Here is a 27,979-nt window from a genome sequence, read left to right on the forward strand (position 1 = left end):
ATGGCACCATTGATGACTCCTTCCATCATTTTACTGATGATTGGAAGAAGACTGACAGAGCAGCAACTAACCAGATTTGTTCTCTGTTTTGTGGAGAGGACATTCCTGGGCAACCTTCACAGAAACCCCACAGTGCAGATAGAGGCCATTTCGGCCCATCGAGCCTGCACCGACACATATCCCACCCGATCCCCGTAACCCCTACACCAACACATATCCCACCCTATCCCCGTAACCCCACGTATTTAATCCCCCTAACACTAAGGGTCAATTTATCATAGCCAATCAACCTAACCTGCACATCTTTGGACTGTGGGAGGAAACCGGAGCACCCGGAGTAAACCCACGCAAACACGGGGAGAATGTGCAAACTCCACACAGACAGTCGCCCGAGGCCGGATTCGAACCCAGGTCCCTGGCGCTGTGAGGCAACAGTGCTAACCACTATGCCACCGTGCTGCCATATTGTTGGATAGGTGCCAGTGTCATAGCTGTACTGTTCGATTTGGTTATGAGAGCAGCAAGCTCTGGTGACATCTTGAGCACTACTGCCAAGATGTTGTCAGGAAGGACCCAGAGGCTTTGTTGTGTCCAGTGCTCTCAACCATTTATTAATGTCATGTGGAGTGAACTGAATCGGCTGGTTGCTGGCATGTATGATAGTGGGGACCTTGGGAGGAGGCCAAGTAGGATCATTCAGCTGAAGAGATTTACAAACAGTTTAGCCTGGTCTTTTGCACTTGTACTCAGCTCCTCCTTGGTTGAGGATAGGGATTATCTGAAAAATAGCATCTCTGTCATTCAATGTTCCCTCTAATTTTTTTTTGTTCTGAGTGGGCCACGAACTCCTTTGAGTGCGACCTTTTCGTCCGTGAGCAAATTTTAAAACAACAACAACGACACCAACAGCAACCACTTAAAATCATATATACAGTTAATGCCATACTGCCACCCCACCATCTCAAATCATGAGGCAATCAGACAAGGTTCTACACAAGTTTAACATAACTTCTCTGCTCTTATCACAAAAAGTCTTGAATTATTTTAGGTACTTCCCAATTAAATAGTGGGAAACAAACTTCATTGTACGCTCAATTTTTAAACTCCTATTTCAAACATTTATACCAAATCAAAATTGTACATTATCAGTTTAACCGAAGTATTTTCTGTGACTTTCTCAATAAACAAATAGTAGTTTCTTCTAACGTAGCTTCCTGCAATTTTTAAACATTACATAACTCGCGTTCCTATTAACACTCCACTATACGTTTAAGAGGAAATCTATATTTACATTATTCCTGGGACTTGTTAGGACTATAGAACGACAGACAAAATAAAATGATTTGTGTTTTTCCCTTTTTTGGTTCTCTTCCTAAATGTCTTAACGATATTTTTAAAAAAATCAAAAGAAAGTAATATGTAACTCCTACAAATTTTGCTATTGTCCTACAAATCCTCCTTGCCCTCCCCCTCAACAGTATGGTTGCATGTTGGTGTAAAGCTACTCACTTCAGTCGATCATTGAGAAATTTCAATTTTAAAATGTTTTAAGCATTTCAGAACGTCTTTAAAAGCATTTGGACTTCAAGACCTGGTTGAAATTGGTTTAGATGAGGGGAAAATTGATTTTTGTTTCTGTTCCTTCCAAAATCATATTCGAAACTTGGGGGGGTGGGGGTGGGGGGCGGGGGGACGGTGTTGTGAAAAGTTCCAAAAAAAATCTTTAAATTCTTTCAAGTCTCATTGCAGCTTTGGCAGAAGAAGTTGCTCCAAATTTCTCTTTCCCTCTTCAATGCTGTCGTTAAACATACAACAAAAAATAATAAAATAAACTCGAATTCCAAATGGAACTCAAATAAGAAAGTGAATAAACTAGTTAAACTTCCTAAGAAGGCAGAGAGGTTATCTATCCCCAGCCTTGGCGCGGAGTTGGGATCAGTTTTGGAGAAGTTGTTTCCTCTTTTTCTGCTGCCGTTCCCTCTGTCTCTCACAGACTATTAGGTACAAACAAGACCGCACAAAGTGGAGGAGAAGCATCCAGGAAGGCGCCGAACACCTCGAGTTTCTTCGCCAGGTGCAAGCGGAAGCCAAGTGCAGGCAGCGCAAGGAGTGCATGTCAACCCAAGCACCCCACCCACCCGCCCCTTCAACCACCGTCTGCCCCACTTGTGACAGAGACTGTAGGTCCCGCATTGGACTAATCAGTCACCTGAGAACTCATTTTTAATGTGGAAGCAAGTCATCTTCGGTTCCGCCTAAGAGAGAGGTACAAACAGGCACACAAACTTTTTCTCCTCTCTCATATGATTTAAACAACCCTGATAGACTCTTTCAAAAAGGGGACAACACCTGGCAAAATTTAAATGGAACTTGCCGCGGGACATTCAACATCACTTTCCCGTACTTTTTTTCCAGCTTTAAACAATTTTCTGAATTAAAAAAAATTCTCATTTTTGGTTCACCGGGGTCCTAAAATTTGTTTGTTTTAGCCACCTTCCAGCGGCCATTGTACATGTGCTGCACCTCCACCAGTGTTGTTCCAAAGTGTGGCCGCCGCTCAGTCCCCGGGAACGGACTACATGCGTCTGGACCCTCACCCCCCTCTCTCTCTCCCTCCAGTCTCGCTCTCTCACCTCTCGATCTTCCCCCACCGGCCACCAACAGATCCCCTGACCTCTGCATAGAGCCGACGAAAGTGTGGCCCAACTGGACACTGCGCATGCACAGCTCCGGTATCCCGCGAGCCAGCGCTGAAGGCTGAAAGGCAAAGAAACAGTGCGGGTGATTCTCTCGCTGAAAGTTCAAGAGAGAAAACCAAATCCCTCCCGGCGTTACACAGCAACCCATCAACCATCGGAACACACACTTCAAGAGCTGCAACTGGGATCGGTTGTGAGGTCACAAGACTCACAAACGAGTCTGTCTGGATTCCCAGAGACATTGTGTATTGGGCCCCTCCCTTGCTCCAGCTGCTGTCCAGTTCTCTGCGCAGCTTTTCAATTCAACTGTGCGCAAGCTCGGGGTCATTGATACATAAATACTGTGGCTACAAGAGCAGGCCAGAGGCTGGGAATTCTGCGGCGAGTGTCTCACCTCCTGACTTCCCAAAGCCTTTCCACCATCTACAAGGCACAAGTCAGGAGTGTGATGGAATACTCTCCACTTGCCTGGATGAGTGCAGCTCCAACAACACTCAAGAAGCTCGACACCATTCAGGATAAAGCAGCCCGCTTGATTGGCACTCCCTCCATCACCGGCGCACTGTGGACCATCTACAAGATGCGCTGAAGCTCCTTCAATAGCACCTTCCAAACCCGTGACCTCTACCACTTAGAAGGACAAGGGCAGCAGACGCATGGGAACATCACCACCTACAAGTTCCCCTCCAAGCCACACACCATCCTGACTTGGACCTGTATCGCCGTTCCTTCACTGTCGCTGGGCCAAAATCCTGTAACTCCCTTCCTAACAGCATTGTGGGTGTACCTACACCATATGGACTGCAGCGGTTCAAGAAGGTGGTTCACCACCATCTTCTCAAGGGCAATTAGGGATGGGTACTAAATGCAGGCCTAGCCAGCCAGCGACGCCCACATCCCATCAATGAATAAAAAAAGGTGCTAACATTACAACACTCCCTTAGTGCTGCACTGAAGTGTCCGCTTAGATTATATGCTCAAGTTTCTGGAGTGGGGTTTGAACCCACAACGTTCTGAGCCAGAAGCATGAATGCTACTACTGAGCTAAGGCTGACACTATTAGTTGTCTGGTTGTCCACGACCGTTCTCAACTGGCTATGGTATAGTTACAGAGATTTGCACTGATCTGTTAGTTGTAGGAACACTAAGCTTAGTCGATAGACTGCTGCTTTTGGTGGTTAGTGTGCAGGTAGCCCTGAGAGTTATCTTTTCTAGGTTAATATCTCATTTTAAGGTATTCCTTCTGCTGCTCTTGGCACATCCTTTTATCTCTGGATGGTCTCTTGGCTTGATGGTGATCAAGGGTGAGGGATGCACTAAGCTATGAGGTTACAAATTGTAGTGGTATACAATTCTCCTGCCGATGGTCCACAGTATCTGATGAATGCTAATTTTTTAGCTGCTCGATCGGTTCTTAATCTGTCTCACTTAACAGTAGCAGTGCCGCACCAAACAATGGAGGATGTCTTTGCAGTAGAGACAAGAGTTTGGGGATAACGCGCCCAGTGGGAAATTGATGGAATCAGATTGGCTGTTTTACACCCCATCTGATTCTACTTTCATAGAAACATAGAAGATAGGAGCAGGCCATTCGGCCCCTCGGAGCCTGCTCCGCCATTTACAGGAAACTCTCGATTTACCGGCACCTAAATAACCGGAAATCTCTGTTACCTGAACCTACTCCTGAATTTTGCTAGTTAAGTTTTACTTCATATTAGTGGCCGTTCCTGGATCTGTGGCTGTGTAACCGGGGTTCCTGCACCTGTTGCTAAGCAACAGGGACGCCTGGATCTTGTGGCCGGGGTTCCTGCACTTGTTGCTAAGCAACAGGGATGCCTGGATCTTATGGCCGGGGTTCCTGCACCTGTTGCTAAGCACCAGGGAAGCCTGGATTTGTTGCTGGATAAAAAAGTTTCCTGTAATGAGGTCATGGCTGATCATCCAAATTCAGTACCCCGTTCCTGCTTTCTCCCCATATCCCTTTAGCCGTAAGAAATATATCTAACTCCTTCTTGAATATATTTAATGAATTGGCCTCAACTGCCTTCTGTGGTAGAGATTTCCACAGGTTCACCACTCTCTGGGTGAAGAAATTCCTCCTCATCTCTGTCCTAAATGGCTTACCCCTTATCTTTAGACTGTGACCCCTGGTTCTGGACTCCCCCGCCATCAGGAACATCCTTCCTGCATCCAGTCTGTCTAGTCCTGTTAGAATTTTATAAGTTTCAATAAGAGCCCCTCTCATTCTTCTAAACTCCAGCAAGTATAAGCCCAATCGACCCAATCTCTCCTCATATGTCATTCCTGCCATCCCAGGTATCAGTCTGGTGAATCTTCGCTGCACTCCCTCCATGGCAAGAACATCCTTCCTCAGATAAGGCGACCAAAACTGCACACAATACTCAAGGTGTGGTCTCACCAAGGCCCTGTACAACTGCAGCAAGACATCCTTGTTCCTGTACTCTAATCCTCTCGCTACGAAGGCCAACATACCATTTGCCTTCTTAACCGCCTGCTGCACCTGCATGCTTACCTTCAGCACAAGGACACCCAGGTCTCATTGCACTTCCCCTTCTCCCAATCTATTGCTGTTCAGATAATAATCTGCCTTCCTGTTTTTGCCACCAATCTCTCCCAACCTCACATTTTCCACATTGTACTGCATCTGCCCAATCACCCAACCTGTCCAAATCATACTGGAGTTTCTCGGCATCCTCCTCACATCACACACGCCCACCCAGCTTTGTATCGTCTGCAAACTTGGAGTTATTTTTCCCCCTAGGTACTGTATCAGACTCTACATTATAGGAAGGGTATTGATGCTTTAGAGAGGGTACATGGCAGATTCACTATGATTCTGCCTGGTATGAGGAAATATAAATATGAAGATTTGAAAAATTGGGGTTTCTGTTAGAACAATGCAGATTATGGGGCAAAAGCAAAATACTGCGGAAGCTGGAAATCGGAAATAAAAACAGGAAAGGCTGGAAATACTCAGCATGTCAGGCAGCATCTGTGGAGAAAGAAACAGAGTTAACGTTTCAGGTCAATGACCTTTCATCAGAACTGGAAAAAGTTAGAGTTGTAACAGATTTTAAGCAAGTGTAGGTGCAGGGATAGGGGGGAGGTCTGTGATTGGGTGGAAGGCAGGAGAGATTGAATGACAAAAGGAATGTTGGTGCAATGCAAAAGATTGTAATGGGACAAGAAACAAAAAGATGGGTCTAGAAGAGGTGTAAATGGGAATAGCAGAATCAGCATCTGCTGTCTGAAAAAATGGGGGCAGAGGTTATGATCTGAAATTGTTGAACTCAATGTTTAGTCCGGAAGGCTGTAAAATGCCTAATTGAAAGATGAGATGCTGTTCCTCGAGCTTCCTTGGAACAACGAAGGAGGCAGAGGACAGAGAGGTCAGAGTGGGAGTGGAACAGAGAATTAAAGTGACAGGCGACCGGAAACTCGGGGTCACGCTTGCGGACTGAACGGAGGTGTTCCGCAAAGCAGTCACCCAATCTGCATTTGGTCTCCCCAATGTAGAGACCACCATATTGTGAGCAGCGAATATTGTATACCAAATTGAAAGTAGTACAAGTAAATCACTGTTTCACCTGGAAGGAGTGTTTGGGGTCTTGGACGGTGGGGAGGAGGTAAAAGGGCAGGTGTTGCATCTCCTGTGCTTGCACAGGTGAGTGCCGTGGGAAGGGGAGGGAGTGATTGAGGAGTGGACCAGGATGTCACGGAGGGAATGGTCCCTTCGGAATTGGGCATTATAGAAGTATTTAAATTATGAAAGGATGGGACAGGGTAGATAGAAGCAGACTGCTTATAGTGATCGAGAGGTCTAGAATGAGGGAACATAGATACAGATACAAGGTTAAATGTGAGATCTAGAAGAGCAAGATAAATTTCTTCACAAATTATGAGGTTATGAATTCACTTTCAGGGCTAGTGAATTATATATACATTCAAGATTAGATTGAATAAATGGATGAAGAAAACAGAATGATGAGAAATGGGAACAGGGCAGGTAAATATGATTAGGACTATTTGCTCGTGTGGAAGATAAAGTCCAACAGAGACTAGTTGAACTGAATGGCCTGTTTCCATGTTGTAACTTCTATATTGGGTTCCCTCACCACCTGAGGGAGGCTCAGTCTGGCAACTATTCGGCCTGGTACCATTGAGCCATTCTTGGTGGTAGACAGTGAAGTCCTCCGCCCAGAGTATATAATGTGCCCTCAATTCCCTCAGAGCTTCCTCCAAGAGATGTTAAACATGATCAATTACTAATTCATCAGTTGAGGTGCAGCAGTAGGTGGGGGATCAGCAGGTTTCCTTGAATTTGTTTGATCTGAAGACAAAACTTCACAGGGTCTGGAGTAAATGTGGAGGGCCATTCCCTGCACACCACAATGACTTCACCTCTGGTGGATCTGTCCTGCCGATGGGACATGACACACCCAGGGATAGTGATGGAGGAGTCTGGGTGTTTGGTATTTTAGAGCCTGCCAGTGTCTGTACTTAGTTCATTCATAATAAACAAAACTCACAAAAAGGATGATTCTTGATTCTTCCAAATAAGTTGCTATGGTTATAGTTGCAAATGAAAGTTTAATCACCAAATTTACCCTGTTGCTGATTTGCATTGCATCAACGATTACAACGGTATAATATTCAATTTGCATTTGAAATCAAAGGTTGGCGTGCATTTGCATAAATGCAACTCGAATTGCCAATATAAGCTTGATAAATTCTTGTATCCAAATTGGTCCTGGTGCAAAAGTTTCAAGGGGAAGCCAAGTCAAAGACTACTGCTGAATAAGGACAGAGACCTGGACTTGCAGCATAGCATCAGCAGTCGAGGAGAGGTTGTAAATGTGAATGCGCATTTAACAATCAAATAATACATAATGGCTTTTCCTGACAATTGTTTTGACTACATGACGGTCAAATATAAAATTCTTAAACGAAGAAGGGAACAATAAGAGTCAGAAAATGTAAAGTACTTCAGAATTAATATTACATAAGATGTTCAACTAAACAAGCTGCATCATCTACAAATCAAGTGAAGGCAATCAAAACAGCCAAAGATAATAATTTATTAAAGTTGACACAGTACACAGTGTTTGGGTTAATACTGTCTTTACATATGCCTTCTCCCTGCAACAATTGTAATACTGTACATTCATTTCAAAACCCAAACTTAGAAATGAAAGAAAAATATTCAACATATCCATATGCTGATCTGAGTAAATTACTTTGGGCAAAATAAATCAAAGGTATATTCAAGTTTATAAGCCTAATTTCCCACATATATTTTACATATAGTATGAAAAACATTATAATGTCCACACTCTCTTTATACATAGGCTAAAGTCTGACATTCAGAAGCAGAAAGTTTCAAATGCTACAAGATTTTTATACATTGAATCATAATCAAAATGCAGTAATTGTTCTGTATAAGTTATTTTTAAAATTAGTTGATATTGAAAACTGTAATAAATGCAGTGATATGGATGTTCAATACAGAGTAATGAAAGGATAGGAGAAAAAAATGGTTACGCAGAAAAGAAAAGCAAAAAACCTATTTGCGGATTTACACAAAACGCAGACCTTGTCTGTGGTGCAGTATTGCATTAGAAGGTCTCATCATCATTGCAGCTGTTCGGCCAGTGCCCAAATACCTCACAGATGTCACAATAGGGGCGTTCATCTTTTCTACTGCCGTGGTAAGTAGTATGTGGAGGAAATTCAGACATCTGTGCTTGCGTGGGACAATCCTCTGTGTCATGGAGGTCAAAGCAATCACAGATATCACAGAAGAGACGAGGTGGTGGCTTTTTCTTTGTTTGTGTTTCATCCAAGCTGCAAAGAAGACATTTAGCATGGTAATCTCAGTAGTGCTCAATTCTATCCTCTTCAGAAAAGTCTATATATTTTTGTGCCTCTTGCCTGAAGGTGGAAATATTAAATGGTTGAAGGAAATGTGAAAGGCTCTTTTGTTTTAAAAGGCATAGCACATATTTTTTCCCTTCTTTCCCATTGTTTCCTTGCGCTACATGTCATCTTCAGTCAAAGGAATTGACAGACAACTGGTCAATAGGAGTGTGTGACAGGAGTTGGGTGACAATGTCCTTGAAGGGGATCTACATATCCTCTGCACAGTGCCTCTCACAATAGTACAAGTAAGTCTCCCTGTGTGGAATCATTACAAACTCTCAATCTACCACAATGGACTGGACCTTTAATAGGCTGTCATCCCAGGTAGCTATATTTTAATATATTTGTACAATAACCCTCTCACTTCAGCTATCTTACATTTCCACCCCTTTTGGGTTTTCCTTTCCTACTTTAAGTTATCCTGTACCACGGACTATTCCACAACCAAGGTTGGAAGCAAGCGACTTACTCTCAAGCACGTGCCGCTCTTGAAATAGGTGTTAGGTAGTTCATTAGAGTTGCATACATCCAGTTATCCTGGTTTCCTAGCTCTTCCCCTCTCAATAGCCTAATATCAAGGATTCACCATGTGAAGAATCAGTTGCAGATTTCCCAGTGCAGACAATTAACATATTCCAAATTGTGTCCACTAAATTCATAGTGAGTATTTCAGCTTACCTGCCAAAATTGTTTACGTCAGAAGCAACATTGCCATTAAGGGATGCTTCAGCCAGCTTTATTAGTTGCATCGTCAGTTCTTCATTCTTCCTTTGTAAATCCACTATCACGGAGTTCAGGAAATCAATCTGGGATTCAAAGAAGTAAAACATGAACACTAATCTTCAACAATGCATTGCTCTATAAATCCTTAAATGGGAGTGCGCACTCTGGTCCGTTAATGGTAATAGAATAGGAATATGTCGGCATAACTTTATAAAAGGAAGAGGACCCAAGCTAATTGAGAACACTATTCCAGAACATCCTGTACATTCATACACTAAAGCATTTGATGAATATTAAGTTGAGTCATTTGGGGTTTGTAAGTCAAACCATAGTATCAGAGGTTCCATACCCTTCTGACACATTGAATTCACAGACACAGGAGATAAGTATTTTGCAGACTTACACAAAGAAAAAATATTTTTTTCTGTAAAAGGAAAATTAAAACGTGTTCTGAATAAGACTAACATTTGCATAAACACTGGAAATATCAATAAAGATGCAATTATTCTGTAAACATAAAAATAATAATTTACAAAATAATTAGTTATTAAAAACTCAGGCTTGTTTTAAGTTTGCATGAACTTGCAAGTTTATGCTAAAAGTTCAAAAATTCTTTGAAATATGATCCAGTTTTAAACATGCACACAGATTGCACCATTTTTAGCTAAGAATCCACTCATGCAATTATTTCAACATTTACACTCTAGATTTTGAAACGTGCATCAAACATTATCAAATGAAGGTAAAATAATAAATCACCATCATTGTAAGTTGTTTTCTTTAACATAATACAAACACATTACAAAGTTGTAAAGATTTACTCCAATGGGATTAATATAAGGCCAATGCACAGGCTTTTATGAAGTAATCTTAAAAAAATATAATCGGTATCTGAAAGTCATAACTCTGATTGAAGGGTGACCACCATCTACGTTTGAACTGGACAGTCCGGTACCACATATGACCACCTGGAAATTTCAAGTAATTGAAATGTTTTTCCAATGCTTGATCTGTAAAAAGACACTGAATCCAAGCAGTACAATCACGCACACACAAATTGACCTGCTCACACATGCAAGCACAAATCTGACCCATTTCATATTTGCGTGTGTGACTGGGCCATTTTGTACATATGCATTTAGCATTGTTTTGTGCAACCAGAATGTCTCGATAGTCAGTTTTTTAAATTGGGAATTAGATGGTTACCATAGATTAAATGACATTATACAATTATAACGTAAGCATCATAATTACAACAGTGACTACACTCCAAAATACTTCATTGGCTGTAAAGCGCTTTGAGACGTCCAGTGGTCGTGAAAGGCGCTATATAAATGCAAGTCTGTCTTTCTTCCTTCATCTGGACCCCAAATCAAGATTACAGTATATAAATCCTTCATTGGTGTCTATTAGAATGTATATTGAGAAAATCATGGAGGCAGTTCTGTTTTTGTTCTTTTGCTGGGAACAACTGGCAGCTGATTCCATGTTGCTGATGAGAAAGATTAACTACAATGATAATTAATAATCTAGAGACTGAGATAACTCGGTATATTTTTAATATAACACTAGCAAATGGCCCATAGCATGGCAAAAGGCGAGTCAGAAGATACGCTGTCTTCCAACAGGGGTGTTTATGTCATCTACAGCAGATCAGGACCACTAATTTATTGTACTTAAATAATTCAAATTCTGTTTTTATTGCAAAATATTCTGGAATGTTTCTGGTGCTTTAGAATCATGGAATTTGATCCCCAAAGCATTAACTATTGTGAAAATTGGAAATGGGTTAATTTAATTTTTATTCCTGATTATTTTTAAAGCTTAAAATATACAATAAGATGGTATGTTAAAATGTACCAGTTGGAAGTAACTAATTTGTATTTAGTTGTCCTGGGGAGAGGGATTTGCATGGTTGGGGTGAGCAGGATTTGGGGTTTAATCGCACTGGGGGGATGGTCTTGGGGTTTGGCAATATACAGAGGGTTTGGTATTGCTGGAGGGGGAACCGGAGGTGCACCAGACCTTCAGGGTGAAATGTGGGGTTTGGCTCATTGGTGGATTCCTGGTATCTGTCAGCAGTGAGGGGAGGGGAGGTCACAGGCCTGACAGCATTTGAGGCGGGGAGGGGAGGGTGTTGGGTTGTACTGGATCTGGCAGCACTGGTTTTCAAGTTTCTAGAAGATCTCTGCATACAGTGAATTCAAAGTTTTGTAATTAATTCCTGGACATGCGTCTCTGTTTCTAACTATGCCTGTCAGTCTCTGTGACTGTCTCTGTTTCACAGCTGTCACGAATTTGGATATTCACATAGAATCGTCACAGTCGGAGGCCATTCGGCCCAGCAAGCCCGTGCCGGCTCTCTGCAAGAGCAATTCAGCTAGTCCCACTCCCTCCGCCCTTTCCCCGTAGCCCTGCAATGTTTTTTCCTTCAGGTACTTATCCAATTCCCTTTTGAAAGCCAGTATTGAATCTGCCTCCACCACCCTTTCAGGCAGTGCATTCCAGATCATAACCACTCGCTGCATAAAAATGTTTCTCATGTCGCCTTTGGATCTTCTGCCAATCACCTTAAATCTGTGTCCTCTGGTTCTTGACCCTTCCGCCAATGGGAACAGTTTCTCTCTATCTACTCTGTCTAATCCCATCATGATTTTGAACACCTCTATCAAATCTCCTCTCAATCTTCTCTGCTCTAAGGAGAACAACCCCAGCTTCTCCAATCTATCCACGTAACTGATGTCCCTCATCTCTGGAACGATACCTGTAAATCTTTTCTGCACCCTCACTGAAGCCTTCACATCCTTCCTAAAGTGAAGTGCCCAGCTGTGGCCGAACCAGTGTTTTATAAAGGTTCATTATAACTTCCTGGCTTTTGGACTCTATGCCTCTATTTATAAAGCCCAGGATTCTGTATGCTTTTTTTTTTTTTTTTTTAAACTGCTTTCTCAACCTGCCCTGTCACATAGAAACAGAGGATAGGAGCAGGAGTAGGTCATTCGGCCCCTCGAGCCTGTTCCGCCATTTAATGAGATCATGGCTGATCATACAAATTCAGTACCCTGTCCCTGCTTTCTCCCCATATCCCTTGAGCCTTAAGAAATATATCTAACTCCTTCTTGAATATATTTAATGAATTGGCCTCAACTGCCTTCTGTGGTAGAGAATTCCACAGGTTCACCACTCTCTGGGTGAAGAAATTCCTCCTCATCTCAGTCCTAAATGGCTTACCTCTTATCCTTAGACTGTGACCCCTGGTTCTGGACTCCCCCGCTATTGGGAACATCCTTCCTGCATCTAGTCTGTCTAGTCCTGTTAGAATTTTATAAGTTTCAATGAGATCCCCTCTCATTCTTCTGAACTCTAGCGAATGCAAGCCCAATCGACCCAATCTCTCCTCATACGTCATTCCTGCCATCCCAGGTATCAGTCTGGTGAATCTTCGCTGCACTCCCTCCATGACAAGAACATCCTTCCTCAGATAAGGCGACCAAAACTGCATACAATACTCAAAGTGTGGTCTCACCAAGGCCCTGTACAACTGCAGCAAGGCATCCTTGCTCCTGTACTCGAATCCTCTCGCTATGAAGGCCAACATACCATTTGCCTTCTTAACCGCCTGCTGCACCTGCATGCTTACCGTCAGCGACTGGTGCACAAGGACACCCAGGTCTTGTTGCACTTCCCCTTTTCCCAATCTATTGCTGTTCAGATAATAATCTGCCTTCCTGCTTTTGACACCAAAGTGGATAACCTCGCATTTATCTACATTATACTGCATCTGCCCAATCACCCAACCTGTCCAAATCATACTGGAGTTTCTCAGCATCCTCCTTACAGCACAGACACCCACCCAGCTTTGTGTCGTCTGCAAACTTGGAGATATTACATCTAGTTCCCTCGTCTAGATCATCATTAAATATATATTGTGAATAACTGGGGTCCTAGCACCGATCCCTGCTGTACCCCACTAGTCACTGCCTGCCACTCGGAAAAAGACCCGTTTATTCCAACTCTTTGCTTCCTGTCTGCCAACCAGTTCTCTATCCAAGTCAGTACCTTACCCCCAATCCCATGTGCTTTAACTTTGCACGCTAATCTCTTAAGCAGGACCTTATCAAAAGCCTTCTGAAAGTCCAAATACACCACATCCACTGGTTCTCCCTTATCTATTCTACCAGTTACATCCTCAAAAAATTCCAGTAAATTAGTCAAGCATGATTTACCTTTTGTAAATCCATGTTGACTTTGTCCGATCCCGTCACTGTTTTCCAAGTGCTCTGCTATTACATCTTTTATAATGGACTCTAGCATTTTCCCCACTACCGATGTCAGGCTTACCGGTCTATAATTCCCCGTTTTCTCTCTACCACTTTTTTTTTTTTTTTTTTTAAATAGTGGGGTTACATTAGCTACCCTCCAATCCATGGGAACTGTTCCAGAGTCTATGGACTTTTGGAAGATGACCAGCAATGCATCTACTATTTCTAGGGCCACTTCCTTAAGTACCCTAGGATGTAGATTATCAGGCCCTGGGGATTTATTGGCCTTCAATCCTGTCAATTTCCCCAACACCATTTCTCTACAAATACTGATTTCATTCAGTACCTCCCTCTCATTAGACCCTATGTTCCCTGACATCTCTGGGAGGTTATTTGTGTCTTCCTTTGTGAAGACAGAACCAAAGTATGTATTTAATTGGTCAGCCATTTCTTTGTTCCCCATTATAAATTCCCCTGATTCTGACTGCAAGGGACCTACGCTTGACTTCACCAATCTTTTTCTCTTCACATATCTAAAGAAGCTTTTACAGTCAGTTTTTATGTTCCCTGCAAGCTTACGCTCATACTCTATTTCCCCCCTCTTAATGAATCCTTTTGTCCTCTTCACCGTCAATGATTTATGCATATACCCGCAGGTGTCTCTGTGCCTGCACCCCCTTTAGAATTGTACCCTTTAGTTTATATTGCCCCTCTCGTTCTTTCTACCAAAATGTATCACTTCGCACTTTCCTCCATTCAATTTTATTTGCCATGTGTCTGCCCATTCCACCAACCTGTCTATGTCCTCATGAAGTCTATCACTATCCTCCTCACTGTTCACTATACTTGCAAGTTTTGCGCCATCTGCAAATTTTGAAATAGTGCCCTTTACACCGAGTCATTAATATATATCAAGAAAAGCAGTGGTCCTAGTACCAACCCCTGGGGAACACCACTGTATACCTTCCTCCAGTCCGAAAAACAACTGTTCACCATTACTCTCCATTTCCTGTCACTAAGCCAATTTCGTATCCATGCTGCCACTGTCCCTTTTATTCTGTGGACTTCAACTTTGCTGGCAAGCCTATTGTGTGGCACTTTATCAAATGCCTTTTGGAAGTCCATGTACATCATATCAACCGCATTGCCCTCATCAACCCTCTCTATTAGCTCATCAAAAAATTCAATCAAGTTAGTTAAGCACGATTTGCCTTTAACAAGTCTGTGCTAGCTTCCCTTAATTAATTCACACTTGTCCAAGTGACTGTTAATTTTGTCTCGGATTATCGTTTCTAAAAGCTTCCCCACCACAGTTTATCCTTGCACCCTTTTTTGAACAAGGGTGTAACATTTGTAATTCTCTAGTCCTCTGGCACCACCCCTGTATCAAAGGAGGATTGGAAGATTATGGTCAATACCTCTGCAATTTCCACCTTTACTTCCCTCAGCATTCTAGGATGCATCCCATCTGGTCCTGGTGACTTATCTACTTTAAGTACAGCCAGCCTTTCTCGTACCTCCTCTATCAATTTTTATCCCATCCAGTATCTCAACTCCCTCCTCTTTCACTATGACTTTGGCAACATCATCTTCCTTGGTAAAGACAGATACAAAGTACTCATTTAGTACCTCAGCCATGCCCTCTGCCTCATGCATAGGTCTCCTTTTTGATCCCTAATCAGCTCCATCCCTCCTCTTACTACCTGTTTACTATTTATATGCCGATGGAAGACTTTTGGATTCCCTTTTAGCTTAGCTGCCATTCTATTCTCATACTCTCTCTTTGCTCCTCTTATTTCCTTTTTCACTTCCCCCCTGAACTTTCTATATTCAGCCTGGTTCTCACTTGTATTCTCAACCTGACATCTGTCATAAGCCCCTTTTTTCTGCTTCATCTTACTCTCTCTCTCTCTTTCATCATCCATTGAGCTTTGACTTTGGTTGCCCTACCTTTCCCCCTCGTGGGAATGTATCTCGACTGTTCCTGAACCATCTCTTTAAAGGCAGCCCATTGTTCGATTATAGTTTTGCCTGCCAATCTTTGATTCCAATTTACCCGGGCCAGGTCTGTTCTCAACCCATTGAAATTGGCCCTCCTCCAATTAAGTATTTTAACTCTAGATTGCTCCTTGTCCTTTTCCATAGGTAATCCAAACCTTATGATACTATTATCACTGTTCCCTAAATGTTCCCCTACTGACACTTGATCCATCTGACCCACCTCATTACCCAGAACCAGATCCAGCAATGCCTCCTTTCTCATTGGGCTGGAAGAATACTGATCAAGAGAGTTCTCCTGAACACTTCAGAAATTCTTTCCCCTCTCTGCCCTTTACACCATTACTATCTCAGTCTATATTAGGATAATTGAAGTAACTAACAATCAAACACAGGTGATGGATGATAATTGCCTTTCTGATTGCCTGAGAATATTCAAAATTCAATTCATTTGTTTATTTGGGAAAAACAAGAACTCTAATTTAGGATTGAAAAAAGGCATGATCTCTCAGCTTGATATGTTTTCTGATGTAAAAAAACTAATTTAAAAAGTCAATTGAAAACCTACTCAAATTCATCATCCATTTTATATTCAAACCATTTTCAAAAACACAAACTCAAACACTTAGAAAGAACTTGCATTTATCTCACGCCTTTCACAACCTCAGGACTTCCCAAACTGCTTCAAAGCCAATTCATTACTTTTGAAGTGTAGTCACTGTTGTAATGCAGGGAAACGCAACAATTTGCACACAGTATTGTCCCATTAACACTGAGATAAATGACCAATTAGTTTTAGTGATGTTGGTCGAGGGTTAAATGTTGGACGGAACATCAGGAGAACTCCCCTGCTCTTATACAAATTGTTCCATGGGATCTTTTACATCCACCCGAGAGGGCAGACAGGACCTTGGTTGGCATCTCATCCAAAGGACAGCACCTCAGAGAAAATTCAAATATGAACAAGATTTACAAGTTGTGTAATGAGTACAGTCGGTCATATGTGAAGTGGATTTGTTTTCTCTCCCTCTCTCAAACACGGATAGCCTCACCGTTTAAAAATAAACACTCAATATGAACTTTATCTGAAACAATCTTTGGAAATTTGTCTTCCAGCTTTTCTTCACATAATCTTGAAAAACAATCAAATGGATATTGTTCGAGGCTAAAGAGATGCATTGCATCAGTTGGGCTAACCAAGTACCAATTATGCATCCTGGAAAATTGTGCGCTGTACATTCAGAGACTGCAGGGCCTGCATTCAGCTAACAGTCACAGCTTTGTGGAGGATAATATTAAGTTTAAGCCCAGGCTTTTGGGAGAGGTTGAGGCCTTTGACTTTTTTAAATAAAGATATTTAAAAGATAAATCAATAGATAAATTTAATAATGTAATTTTGAATATTTGTTGATTGATTTACCAATTTCCCCCCTCATTTTTAATGGCAGTTTCTCTTGATTGGTTGTTTTCAGAAGTCCTTAGTAGTTCCTTATTGGCAGTTTAAAAAAAAATAAACTTTCTTGCTTTTGATTTATACTTCTGCTTGGATTTGCTGTTCTACTTTAGACTTGACTATTCCAAAGCACTCCTGGCCGGCCTCCCATGTTCTTTGGACACATTTGAAGGCCAGGCCAGCAGCAAATACCTGTGCGTTTTACTTGGCGACAACGGCCAATTCTACCTGTCTTTTTAGATGTTACAGCAAATACACAAACTTTGGTTTGACATCAGGAAACCTGGTGATAATTTTAGTCAATTGAAGAGTGCAGCTTGGATCAGATCTACTGCCAGATTCTCTCATTAAAAAAGGTGCAACAATGGAAAGATAGTAGTATTCTACCCTCTGTAAACTTGAGGTCATCCAAAATGCTGCTGCCCATGACCTCACTCGCATCAAGTCCCGTTCACCCATCACCCCTGTGCTTGCTGACCTATATTGGCTTTCGGTTAAGGAACGCTTCGATTTTAAAATTCTCATCCTTATTTTCAAATCGCTCCATGGCATCACCCCTCCCAACCTCTGTAATCTCCTCCAGCCCTACGAGATATCTGCGCTCCTCTAATTCTGGCCTCTTGAGCATCCCCAATTTCAATGGCTCCACCATTGGTGGACGTGCCTTCAGCTGCCAAGACCCTAAGCTCTGGAATTCCCTCCCTAAATCTCTCCACCTCTCTTTCCTCCTGTAAGACGCTCCTTAAAACCTACCTCTTTGACCAAGCTTTTGGTCATCTGTCCTAATATCTCATGTGGCTCGGTGTCAAATTTTGTTTTACAACACTCCTGTGAAGCGCCTTGGGACATTTTACAGGCGCTATATAAATACAAGTTGTTGTTTGATTCAGTGTTATGGGAAAAGTACAAGTGCAAAAGTGTGCCAATGGAAAGCAAGCATGACAAATAGGAACTGAGTGCTAGGTTCAATACTTAATATATATTATAGATATGTTTAATTGATAAACATGCTGCAATCTTGGGACTCAATAGTAACGAATAACACTTAAGATCATCCTGTACAAGACGTGTTCAATGTTTAATTTTTTTTTCTTTCAATACACATTTCTGCCTGACAATATTTACTGCTCGATAGGATTCAAGTACCAGGATGATCTTAGTTAGGAATTTTACAAAGACATGCAGAACAAACAGATACAAATAGAACGCAAGCAATAACAAACCATTTGCTGTTTGGAGAAAAGCATCGCCAGCATCAAGAGGGGAAGAAATGGAGAAAGCAGTTAGCACAATGCAGCATTATTTAACTAGCAACTAAAAGCTACTGTGAAAATAGCAGGAAATTCTCAGAATAAACATACACAGAATTATAATCAGATGCCTTTCAGTGTTTTGTTCTTTTAAAAAAAAATGAAGATGCAAGTCACAATCTGTTCGATGAACCTGACAAAGTTTTAAAACATTTTCAAATAAACTTTTTCGGCTTATATTTGAAATTTTCCATACAGTTATGTTATTGAATTCTCTGAGTAATAACCACCAATGACAGAATAATCCAGTTAGTGAAAAATTGTCTTCGCATTCCATTACTTTGCGTGTTAACTTTTCTGCGTAATTGTAATTGGATCACACTGCGGATCACCTGTGCGATAAATAGTTTAATCATTTTTTTTTTTTTTAAGTATGGAAAAAGGTACCTGCTACATTGAAAAACTGCTGGTACACTTTTCTGTTTTGTTTTCAAACATTTTAAGAGAAGAACATTTGCCTGCTCACAAACAAACATGTAACTCCCCCACTCCTGAAATCAAAAAGGTCAACAGCTATTACTATAGTAAAACTATTCTCAGATTTGGAAAAATCTAAGAAACAGAAGCCAGATCTTATATATATCCTTAATCCCTTCACAAAAAAGATTAAAAATAGACAATTTTATCTGGAAATTGACCATTACAATTGGTCCTCAGTCAAATTCTGCAGATGTTGCAAAGGCTTCACAGAAATTAATTCTAATACAGATTGTTGTGTTGTAGTTCCCAGAGGATTAGACCCATTTGGAAGTTAAACCCATTTTGCTGTAAATTTCATTGCAACAAGGTGGAAGATTGATTTAATCTTTTGTTTTTGTAAAAGTATTAGGGACTAAGTGCAACAGGTTTCAGCCCACTATATGTGGATAGTGCTTTTTTATATAGAAGCAACTCATTCACAACTCACTCACAGATCTATACAGAGCACATCCTTTCAGCAAGATAAAGTTCCATACAGTATAACCTGATTGCACATTTAACACAAATGATGAATTAACAAAGATCATCAAATCTATATTATTCAAACTGCACAGAAAAATAATGATCAAATTAGCAACTAATTTAAACTTTGAACACTAGTGTGGATAGCTACTTTTAAGAAAATACTGGCATCTCTCTCCTGGCAACGCATAGAAGCAGTTTGAGGCCTACAAGATTATGCTGTCGTAGTTTGCAGAACGGTTTGTACTTTGACAGTTTGTGTCTGCTTGGTAATCAGAAGGTTTGGGGACCCACCTAGAAGAAGTGCTCAGTGACCCTCCCAGTTTCTGCTAGTCTCTCTTTTTCTCTGTCACTCCTGTGTGTTTTTCTCTCTTGTCACCATTTACTGTGTTCATTACCCTCCCCGTTTCTGACTGGTTCCTGAGGACCACTGCGTTCCAGTATGACTGGGCAAGGTTTGCATAGGCTAGCAAGAGCATGAGCAATTTAGCCACCAAATAACATGGTCACTTTCAGCAGCAAGTTACTGTCCAGTTACGTTGCTGTCGGAAGCAGTGCTGCCAGCAGAGGCATCGACCAAAGTCACCCCCTTCTAGTGATGTACAATGACTCCAGCAGCACCTCATTTACAGTTCACTTTGGGACTGCCATCAGTGGCAAAGTGAGTGTACAATGGAGTCTGTGACCCTTTCGTTAATCCTCAAAGCTAGAAGAGGATGTATGGAAGCAAGTGCTCATCAGGTGATGAGGAAAAAAAGGGAAGATAACTGAAAAGGAATAATAATTAAAAAAAATACAAATTCTAACCTGTGGCCTACTCTCGAGTTTGTGTGACTTAAATCAATTTGTTCAATGCACATTTTCAATAATGTCTGGTTAAACTTTACTACCATGGCTTCAATACCTCTCCCCTCTTGTATATTTGCTTAGTTTGTTCCTTTATTTTAACAAAATAATTAAGTTGTAAAATGAGACTTACCTGGCTCTCAGCTGAATCGTTGTTTTCTCTTTGTTCTTCGATGACTGGTTCACCTTTAAATAAAAAAAGCAAAGTTTAAAAACCAAAAATATGCATAAAACCACACGGAATATAAAAGTTTCGGAGAACATTGTGATAATAAGTTATTCATATTTTTATGAACTACTGTGCCAATTTTTCATATTTCAAAACATTAGGTGAGACTTTGAAATAGCAAGCACCATTATCGGCATCTTTTGTTGTCATATGCCAGGGATTAACTACATTTTTCTGTTGGCTGATTGTAGAACCATAGAAGCTTACAGCGCAGAAGGAGGCCATTCAACCCATCAGGTTTGTGTGTGCTCTTTGCTAGTTTTCAGCATTAGCTGGTACATACGTTTGGAGGACCTCATCTTTCCGGTTGCTCATTTATTCATATATAGGTGTCAGCCTTGGCTCAGTAGTACCACTCTCGCATATAAGTCAGAAGGTCGTGGGTTCAATGTTAATCAACATCCTGGGCATCACCATTGACCAGAAACACAACTGGACCAGTCACAAATACTGTGGCAACAAGTGCAGGTCCGAGGCTAGGTATTCTGCAGCGAGCGTCTCACCTCCCGACTCCCCAAAGCCTTTCCACCATCTACAAGGCACAAGTCAGGAGTGTGATGGAATACTCTCCACTCGCCTGGATGAGTGCAGCTCCAACAACACTCAAGAAGCTCGACACCATCCAGGACAAAGCAGCCCTCTTGATTGGCAGCCCATCCACCACCTTAAACATTCACTCCCTCCAACACCAGCGTACCGTGGCTGCAGTGTGTAGCAGCTACAAGATGCACTGCAGCAAATCAGCAAGGCTTCTTCGACAGCACCTCTCAAACCCACGACCTCTACCACCTAGAAGGACGAGGGCGGCAGTAGGCGCATGGGAACACCATCACCTCCAAGTTACACACCATCCTGACTTACAAATATATCGCCGTTCCTTCAGTCGGTGGGTCAAAATCCTGGAAAACTCTACCTAACAGCACTGTAGGAGCACCGTCACCTCACAGACTGCAGTGGTTCAAGAGGACAGTGCACCACCACCTTCTGATGGGCAATTAGGGATGGCCAATAAATGCTGGCCTTGCCAGTGTGCCCACATCCAATTCATGAATCAAAAAAGTTCCCCAAATTTTGGAAAATATCAAACTTACAGAAAGCCACAACAAAATAGGCTAAAGTGAAGAAGGATATGAACTTTGGACACTTGAAGCCTTTTCCCATTCAGTATATTTAAAAATACGGGGTAGGAATTTAAACCCTACCCACACGACGGGAACTGGGTGGGGGGGCAGTGGACAGTTAAAATGCCCTGGGTTACTTACCTTCCATTTCTGATTTTAATGGATGCTCTGGACAGGCAGATAAGCTGCCCATCCAAAGCCGGCAGGGTCCTAATTCACATATGATAATTGGAGTCCAATGGCATGACTGGGCCCCGACAGCGATTTTTACCAGTCTGTGTGGGAAAGCCGTCGTGGCTTTCTCTCCAAGTAAAGGCCAGTGTGAAGAGGATCAGGCAGCTGAAGAGGCCCTGCAGGTTAAGTTTTTAAAAAAAACTTTCCTTTGTGGGTCTAGGAGAAGTGTTCCTCTGGGCTCCATAAGGAAAGTTTAGGTTTCCCATGCCACTAATAGTCTCTCCCCACCCTCCCCCTGCTGCAAGACATTTAATAACCTCATTCCCCACACTTGCCTGAGTGCAGACGATTTTCCAGAGGCCAGGAACTGCCGTGGTCTCATACTGTGGGTGGGTACTGGGAATCTAACTGAAACCAGTGGTTTCCCACTGGCATTTAAAAGCTCCAACCCCACCCCTGCCACCATGATACGACTGCACTTTTTGAGTGTCAACACACCACACTACAAGTGGTTTGAGATGGGTTTTGCATCGGTCATGCCTGGCACATTATTATTATTTTTTTTTAACCTCAATGCCAGAGGGAAACCAGGAAAGGAAAACCACCTCAGGCCACTCACAGTAACGTCCTAGTAGTTTTGTAACAGTAGTGACAAAAGCTTGGGAGAATATTGGATGGAACCTGGCTCAGAAAGGCCATTAGAACCAGTAGCAGAGAAAATATTTACAAAACCAAAATAGAGGACAATCCTAATTATACACTGAAAAGTGGAAAAATAAAGCACTCAAACTGTAAACTTGACAATAATCATGATTAAAATACATACCAATATTAACAGAAGACATTAAACTACTGTACTAATTAAAAAAGGTAGGAGCAAATATCAAGACTCTTGATGTTTATTTACCTGAAGAGGATGTGACGTTGTCAAGCTGCCTCTGGTTATCATTGATTTTCTTCTCCAAACGCTGCACCTTTTGTTCAAGTTTTGATTTGTCGGATTCCAACGATTGGACTACTGACTGTAATTTTTTTGCCATGGCATTCTCACTTCGTAGCACTGTGATCTACAAACCAAACAATGTCAAGTATCACTGGGTGTGATAGACAACAGAATGTGTTCCACAAAGCACCTCCCTGACTAAAAATATTTACTTTAAGAGAATTTCTAGTAAAGTAAAATTGAAGCCTTACAAACCATTTTAGATCTCGGACACTAAAGTGTACATGAAACTCCCTGCAGCAAACTACAAGTAATTCGGAATTCATTAGTCTGATGACACTGTCATTACAGATGTTTACTGTCCCAAATTAACATTTCAGTGCTGCTTCTGGTAGTGACTCCTTCATTTAGCTATGACCCAAGAAAGGTTTTACAGATTTGCATTAGGGAAACATCAGTACTTACTGGCTTTCAACTGGGTTAGTGGGTCACATTAAAAATTGGTGATAAAGAAGTGTGCACTATGGAAGCATACATTGCTGACAGACTCATTCAAGCTTTAACTACTTAGTCTACAGTCACAAAATGAAGTGAAGTAGTTATGGTGAGGAACTCTGGATTCAATGATCTAAAATACTGAATCAACTTCAAATGCAAGTAATGGCACAAAACCTTTTCCAGGAAAGGTAGTTAATTTGAAAAAAATCATTGAAAATGTCACCAAAATATCATTTTTGGGTAGGGGGAAGGGGAATACAAACACGCAATAAAATGTTCCACATGTAAAAAAAAATGCAAGTACTTGAACCATTCAAAATGTGTTGACACAAGTGCTAAATGTTTACACCATTTCTGACAAGCAGCAAACTGTTAGCAATCGGAAGTTCACACCTTCCTATTTTTAAAGAGAGCAATGTCTAATTAGAAATCTCTCAATTTAAATGTTTCATTAGGTTTCAGTCAAAACTTACTTCATATACAAATCAATATTTTCGTGAAAAGTTTCTCAACACCATAATCTAATAACACACCCAGTGACCCTGAAGTTTTGTATTTTTATATTGGTGATATGATATGCCATTGAAGTGCAGAAAATATAGACACAAATTCCAACACATTAATGGTGCCAATTCCTGGCAATACCTGCTTTTGAAAGGAACCCAGTGAATAAGGAGACAAAAGCAATTAACTTTGATTAAAATTCCAAAATAAATTTGAAGAGTTGATCTCAACATTTGTCCCTTTTTGAAAAATCAAACTGTCACAATCTTCAATACCTTTTTGTTCATTTCCAGCTTTCATTTTCTTTATTTGAATATTTTTATTTAAACAGAGTATTGGTGATATCACGGGGGAGGGATAGTAACTTGGAGCACAGTGTCAGCCGTGGCTCAGTGCTAGCACTCACACCCGAGTCAGAAGGTTGTGGGTTCAAGTCCCACTTCAGGGACTTGAGCACAAAATCTAGGCTGACACTCCAAGTGCAGTACTGAGGGAGTGCTCTACTCGCGGAGGTGCCGTCATTCAGATGAAACGTTAAAACAGGGCTACGGGGAAAGGGTGGGGGAGTGGGACTAGCTGAGAGTCAGCATGGGCTCGAAGGGCTGAATGGCCTTCTTCCACGCTGTAACCATTCTATGATTCTATTCTATGATTCTAAACCTAGGCCCCATCTGGCCTCTCAGGTGGACATAAAAGATCCCATTTTGAAGAAGAGCAGGGGAGTTCTCCTCGGTGTCCTGGCCAATATTTATCCCTCAACCAACATCACTGAAACAGATTACAGTATTTGGTCATTATCACATTGCTGTTTGTGGGAGCTTGCTGTATGTCTTTCCTACATTACACTTAAAAAAAAAAAGTACTTAATTGGCTGTAAATTGCTTTGGGATATCCTGAAGTTGTGAAAAGCGCAGTATCGTTCTTTCTTTACCAAGGCTGGCAACATTACTGACCTTGATTGAGACTGTTGAACCTTAAGCATCTCTGCCAACTTGCAATCAGCTCCCTCACATGGTCAGTAAATACTATCTGCTGACGCACAGAGTGGTCTGCACAAAGTGATCTTAAATGGAGTGCTTCTAAACAGAGTGATAAAGTTGGGAATTTGGAGATAGTGGGAATTTGGAGCAGAGGGGGAAGGAGGTGCTGCTTTTGCCTCCACTACTTGTAGTACTTTGTTACAGGTATATATTTAATTTCATCTACCTAGAACTTAAACTAGATCTAGTAATTAGTTAAAAAACAAAACTATTTATTAAGCAAATTAAATACATAAATTGAATTAATTAAATAAAACAAGGTGATATCGGGATGGCAGTGCAGGTGGTGTGCCACAACTGCAATACGTGGGAGTTTGTGGAGAGCATCATGATCCCGGACGACCACGTCTGCAGTAAATGTCTGCAGCTTGAGGAACTTCAGCTCAGAGTTGTTGAGCTGGAGTCCGAGGTGCAGACATTGCGGGGCATCAGGAAAGGGGAAGAGTTACCTGGACACTTTGATCCAGGATCCAGTTGTTGCGGTCCACGTAGGAACCAACGACATAGGTAGAACTAGGAATGAGGTTCTGCTGAGGAGTGTTCGAGGAGCTAGGAACCAAATTAGAATGCAGAACTAATACCTGGATTGTTACCTGATCCACATGCAAATTGGCATAGGGACAAGCATTTAACTCTCTGATCTGCGTGGCTCAGAGAGCTGTGGGAAGAAGGGGTTTCGATTCATGGGGCACTGGCACCAGTACTGGGGAGAGAGGGAGCTGTTCCGTTGGGACCGGCTCCACTTAAACCAGGCTGGGAACAGTGTCCTGGCGAATCAAATAAACTAGGGCAGTAGATAGGGCTTTAAACTCAAAAAGGGGTGGGGGAAGAGGGGAAATTTAGAAATCCAAAGAGAAATTCAAGGCAATGGAGCAGTGTAGCAATTTGGGGGACAATAAGCAGAGTGTGACAGGAAGGGACAGAGAGTTGAACGGTAATGGTGCATCAGCGAATAAGGTGAAAGCAGGGAATCATGGTTAAAAGTTAAATTTAAAGGCTCTTTATCTGAATGCACAGAGCATTCATAACAAGATAGACTAGTGGCACAAATAGAGATAAATGGCTTTGATCTAATAGCCATTACAGAGATGTGGTTGCAAGTGACTATGGTTGGGAATTAAATATTCCAGTTTCGAAAAGACAGGCAGAATGGAAAAGGAGGAATGGGGTAGCCCTGATAATAAAGGATGACATAAGGACAGTAGTGAGAAAGGATCTCCACTTGGAAGATCAGGAGTAGAGTCAATATGGGTGGAGATAAGGAATAACAAAGGGCAGAACACTGTTGAGAGTAGTTTATAGGCCCCCAAACAGTAGCTATAACATTGGACAGAGTATTAATCAAACAATAGGAGCTTGTAACAAAGGTAATAAAATAATTATGGGGGACTTTAATCTTCATATAGACTGGGCAAATCAAATTGGCAAAGGTAGTCTGGAGGATGAGTTCATGGAATGCATTTGAGATAGTTTCCTAGAATACATCGTGGAACTAACTAGGGAACAGCTATTTAGATCTTGTATTGTGTAGTGAGACAGGGTTAATTAGTAATCTCATAGTAAAGGATTCTCTGGGGAAGAGTGGGCATAATATGATAAGTATTTCAATCGCAAACCCAATATGAAATTTTAAGTCCGAAACAGAGTCTTAGGGCTAGAAATTCGCCTCCTTTGCGCCTCCGAGAGGTGATAACAACTTACCAACCGGGCATGGCAAAATGAACGACTCCCGCTAAATTGGCCGAGAGGTTTCTGGCACCCAGAGATTGTGACGTCTTTGTCCTGCGCATTGCCCCGGACCCGAACTTCGGTCCCGTCCCCTGCAGCATCGCCGGGTAACGACACAGGTGCAGATGTTGTTTGGGAGGCTGGGCACTTCGGGGATGCAAGTTAAAGGGGCTGTTGGCGCGGTATGTATAAAAATTGTTGCAATGCATTATTTCAATTTTTTCCATTTTTCTTCGGCCACGATCGATCAGCCCGGCACTCTGCTGGAGTGCATGTGGCCGATTGGGCCGGATTGCGGCTGCCGTTGGGGACCAGCTAACTGGTCCCAATGCAGAGCCTGCAGGGGATGGCCCTTCCCTTTAAGGGAGGGAAGGCGCCTCAGATCTCAGTAGTGCTGCACGGGACATGGTGCAGCGCTTCACCACTACCGCCCCGTCTGCTTCCTTTAGCGCTCCAGGAAGGAAGTGGAGCGCTTGATTAAGTGCTCCACTTCCTTCCTGGAACGCTAACACCGAATTTCTAGAAAGCTGAAAATCATTAGCGCCTGGCGCTAATTTTTCTAGCTTTCAAAAGGTAGCGCCCCAAACGGGGTGCTCCTGAATTTCTCTCCCTTAAACTTAAATTAAGCCAATTACATAGGCATAAGGGGCGAGTTGGCTAAGGTAGATTGGGAAATTAGATTAAAAGGTATGACGGTAGATAAGCAGTGGCAAACATTTAAAGAAATATTCCAAAATTCTCAACGAATATACATTCCATTGAGAAAAAAACTCCACGGAAAAAGTGATCCATCCGTGGTTAACTAAAGAAGTTAAGGATAATATTAGATTAAAAGAGGCTTATAATGTTGCAAAGAATAGTAGTAAGCCTGAGGATTGGGAGAGCTTTAGAAACCAGCAAAGGATGACCAAAATATTGATAAGGGAGAAAATAGAATGAGTAAACTAGCAAGAATATAAAAACAGATTATAAAAGCTTCTACAAGTATGTAAAAAGGAGTAGCAAAAGTAAGCATTGGTCCCTTAGAGATTGAGACAGGAGAAATTATAGTGGGAAACAAGGAAATGGCAGAGACATTCAACAAATATTTTGTATCTGTCTTCACAGTAGAAGACACAAAAAGCATACCAAAAAATAGTGAGGAACCAAGGGGCTAATGAGAGTGAGAAACTTAAAGTAATTAATATCAGTAGAGGAAAAAGTACTTGAGAAACTAATGGGACTAAAAGTCGACAAATCCCTTGGACCCAATGGCCTACATCCTAAGGTTCTAAAAGAGGTGGCTGCAGAGACATTGGATGCATTGGTTGTGATCTTCCAAAATTCCCTAGATTCTAGAACGGTCCCAGTGGATTGGAAAGTAGCAAATGTAACGCCGCTATTCAAGAAAGGAGAGAGAAACCAGGGAACAACAGGCCAGTTAGCCTTACATCAGTCATCAGGAAATGCTGGAATCTATTATTAAGGAAGTGGTAACAAAGCACTTAAAAAATATGATTAGGCAGAGTCAACATGGTTTTATGAAAGGGAAATCGTGTTTAACAAATTTATTCAAGTTTTTTGAGAATG

At 41.7% G+C, this 27,979-nt stretch overlaps 1 protein-coding gene across 7 annotated transcripts in view; it reads right to left on the reverse strand.

The window, feature by feature from the left end:
• Positions 1-7,784: 7,784 nt before the first annotated feature.
• The window catches only part of clip1a (CAP-GLY domain containing linker protein 1a), a 180,035-nt gene continuing 159,840 nt past the window's right edge, over positions 7,785-27,979 (reverse strand). For 6 of the 7 annotated variants that reach the window (XM_085961663.1, XM_085961661.1, XM_085961660.1 and 3 more), the window contains 4 exons: positions 22,605-22,764; positions 20,307-20,359; positions 9,318-9,445; positions 7,785-8,564 (listed from right to left, as the gene is read on the reverse strand). In XM_085961663.1, coding sequence (XP_085817789.1) covers positions 8,336-8,564; positions 9,318-9,445; positions 20,307-20,359; positions 22,605-22,764 — 570 coding nt within the window. In that variant the 3' untranslated portion in view covers positions 7,785-8,335. Of the gene's footprint in view, positions 8,565-9,317; positions 9,446-18,772; positions 18,877-20,306; positions 20,360-22,604; positions 22,765-27,979 lie in introns of those variants that run through there. The other variant, XM_085961662.1, reaches the window with a different exon arrangement.

The sequence above is a fragment of the Somniosus microcephalus genome, chromosome 19 (assembly GCF_052327205.1).
Source record: "Somniosus microcephalus isolate GS21.2 chromosome 19, FLI_Smic_1.0, whole genome shotgun sequence".
NCBI classification, from domain to species: Eukaryota; Metazoa; Chordata; class Chondrichthyes; order Squaliformes; family Somniosidae; genus Somniosus; species Somniosus microcephalus.